Below are 1,786 nucleotides of genomic sequence, written 5' to 3' on the forward strand. Positions count from 1 at the left end.
GTGTAACAGTTCCTTTCAGGATTTTGGTTTTCCATTAAACTCGTCATTAAACGTCATAAATCCTAAAATAAAACACTTGAAAATGTTTAACTTCATATCAGCCTGAAAAATGGTGAATTCAAAGGGTTATCACGAAGGCACTCATTTGTTACTTTGCAATTAAAAATGACAAGTCGGCATTTTGTTTCTTTTTTTTCCTTATTATGCAGATGTTTTTTTTTTAACAAATATGAAACAAATGAAAGATTTAGCATTCTTCAAAGTTATGCATTTCTCCTGCCACCTTTCGAACTAAAGTTTTGGACTAAAATCAGCTTGAAATGTGACCGCTTTGGTCAAACCTGAGCAAAATGTGATGGGTTCCTTTCATTAACAATTTACATTCTTTTACTTGGTTTATCAGTCAGCACATAATTTATCGCACAAATTAAAAAAAGTTAAATAAAGCGATAAGAAAAGATAAACCTTTTCGAGAAGTTTTGCATTTATTGCTAATATTTTAAAATGTTCTCAGTACAAAAATGGAAAGCTTATAATAAATGTGTTCACTGGGGGCTCTGCTGAGCTTGGTGAGTGGTGTTGGGTTGATGCTTGGACGTCGTGGGGTTGTCCACAGGTTTAGCCTGGACCTTCTCCTTGAGCTTGATTATGTTCTTGACCCACTGCTGAGACGGGTCCACACAGACTTTATCACCTTTCTTCGTTGTCAAGCTGAAACGGAGAGCAAAGCTTCAAATAACCCATCAAAACAAGGTGTTTTTACTTGATTATTACATATTTTTATAAACGCCTAAATCAGTTTGTAAAATTAGTTTAGGCATTTGAAAATATTAAAACCTTCACAAATTGGATTTTGAATTGATTGTAAAGCTGAAATTTGAGAAGAAGCGAGCAGACACCTACAGCACTCCTTCCTTCGGACACTGATGATCCGTTTTCTGGAAGCTCACCACTCGGCTCTTAGGCAGAGGATTGGAGTAGAAGCCAAAGCAGCACTCTGTTGGACTGTTGCTGCCTGAAACTGTCATGGAGACAGAAATGAGGTAAATCGACACAGAAATCATCCCACAAAAGGATGTTTTTAATCTGCTTCTTTTTTTATCCTACAAAAGAATAAACAATCACATTAGGTTTAATCATGCAAAGTACCAACATAACTAATCTACTGGTTTTTACCCTGGTCACTTGAATTTCTTTTTTATTGTTTGTGAAATTCTCTGTCACTGCTTTATCAGTAATAAAATCTCCTTTTTGACCATGAAAGAAAATTACAGCTGTGACAACAGAACAGAATGGAGTTAATTAATTTAAAAAAATAAAAAATACAAGTATTGTGCAGCCAGCTTACTTTCTTTGACCAGGACAGCGAGGGACGAGAAAAGCAAGAGGCAGGTCGCCACAGTGACGGGGTTCTTCATCATCATCATCGTCCTCATCTTGTCTGTTGTCTCTCAGAGCTGCTTGCTTGTCCCAACAGGTGTCTTCAGTCTTCTGCCTGTTTGCTCTTTGCACAGTCACGTGCTTTTATTGTGCTGCTTCTCGTGTTCAAAAACATGTTCCATGACAAAACAGAGATTTTACTCTGTAACTATCTTACCTGCAAGCAACTTGCGGTCATGTGGTCACTGCTTCTCAAAAAGTACGACACAGAGCGGAGGTTGGGGGGTGGGGGGGATACGGGGACAGAAGATGCTGTGGTTGAGACCAGATACTTAGAAACTGAAAACATCTCATTACTGCTTCAGTTCCTTTGTGCAAGTGTGTGTGTGTAAGCATTTTGCACATT

The 1,786-nt window shown here is 38.0% G+C and overlaps 1 protein-coding gene across 1 annotated transcript; it reads right to left on the reverse strand.

Moving 5' to 3' along the window:
* Window positions 1-545: 545 nt before the first annotated feature.
* LOC119417860 (C-C motif chemokine 4-like) lies at window positions 546-1,483 on the reverse strand. The gene is made up of 3 exons (XM_037685114.1): window positions 1,349-1,483; window positions 904-1,021; window positions 546-711 (listed from the first exon to the last, which is right to left on the reverse strand). Exons 1-3 carry the CDS (start codon window positions 1,434-1,436, stop codon window positions 546-548), a joined length of 372 nt encoding a protein of 123 aa, XP_037541042.1. The 5' UTR covers window positions 1,437-1,483.
* Between the last annotated feature and the right edge of the window lie 303 nt (window positions 1,484-1,786).

The sequence above is a fragment of the Nematolebias whitei genome, chromosome 12 (genome assembly GCF_014905685.2).
Source record: "Nematolebias whitei isolate Nwh7 chromosome 12, NemWhi1, whole genome shotgun sequence".
Taxonomy (NCBI): Eukaryota; Metazoa; Chordata; class Actinopteri; order Cyprinodontiformes; family Rivulidae; genus Nematolebias; species Nematolebias whitei.

What these genes read in the sequence shown, in the direction of transcription:
- LOC119417860 (XM_037685114.1), bottom strand. Translation starts at nt 1,436, where the DNA reads ATGAGGACGATGATGATGATGAAGAACCCCGTCACTGTGGCGACCTGC. An exon ending in CGCTGTCCTGGTCAAAGAAA is followed by an intron (nt 1,022 to 1,348) that starts GTAAGCTGGCTG and finishes TCTCCATGACAG; the next exon opens with TTTCAGGCAGCAACAGTCCA. An exon ending in TGTCCGAAGGAAGGAGTGCT is followed by an intron (nt 712 to 903) that starts GTAGGTGTCTGC and finishes TCTCCGTTTCAG; the next exon opens with CTTGACAACGAAGAAAGGTG.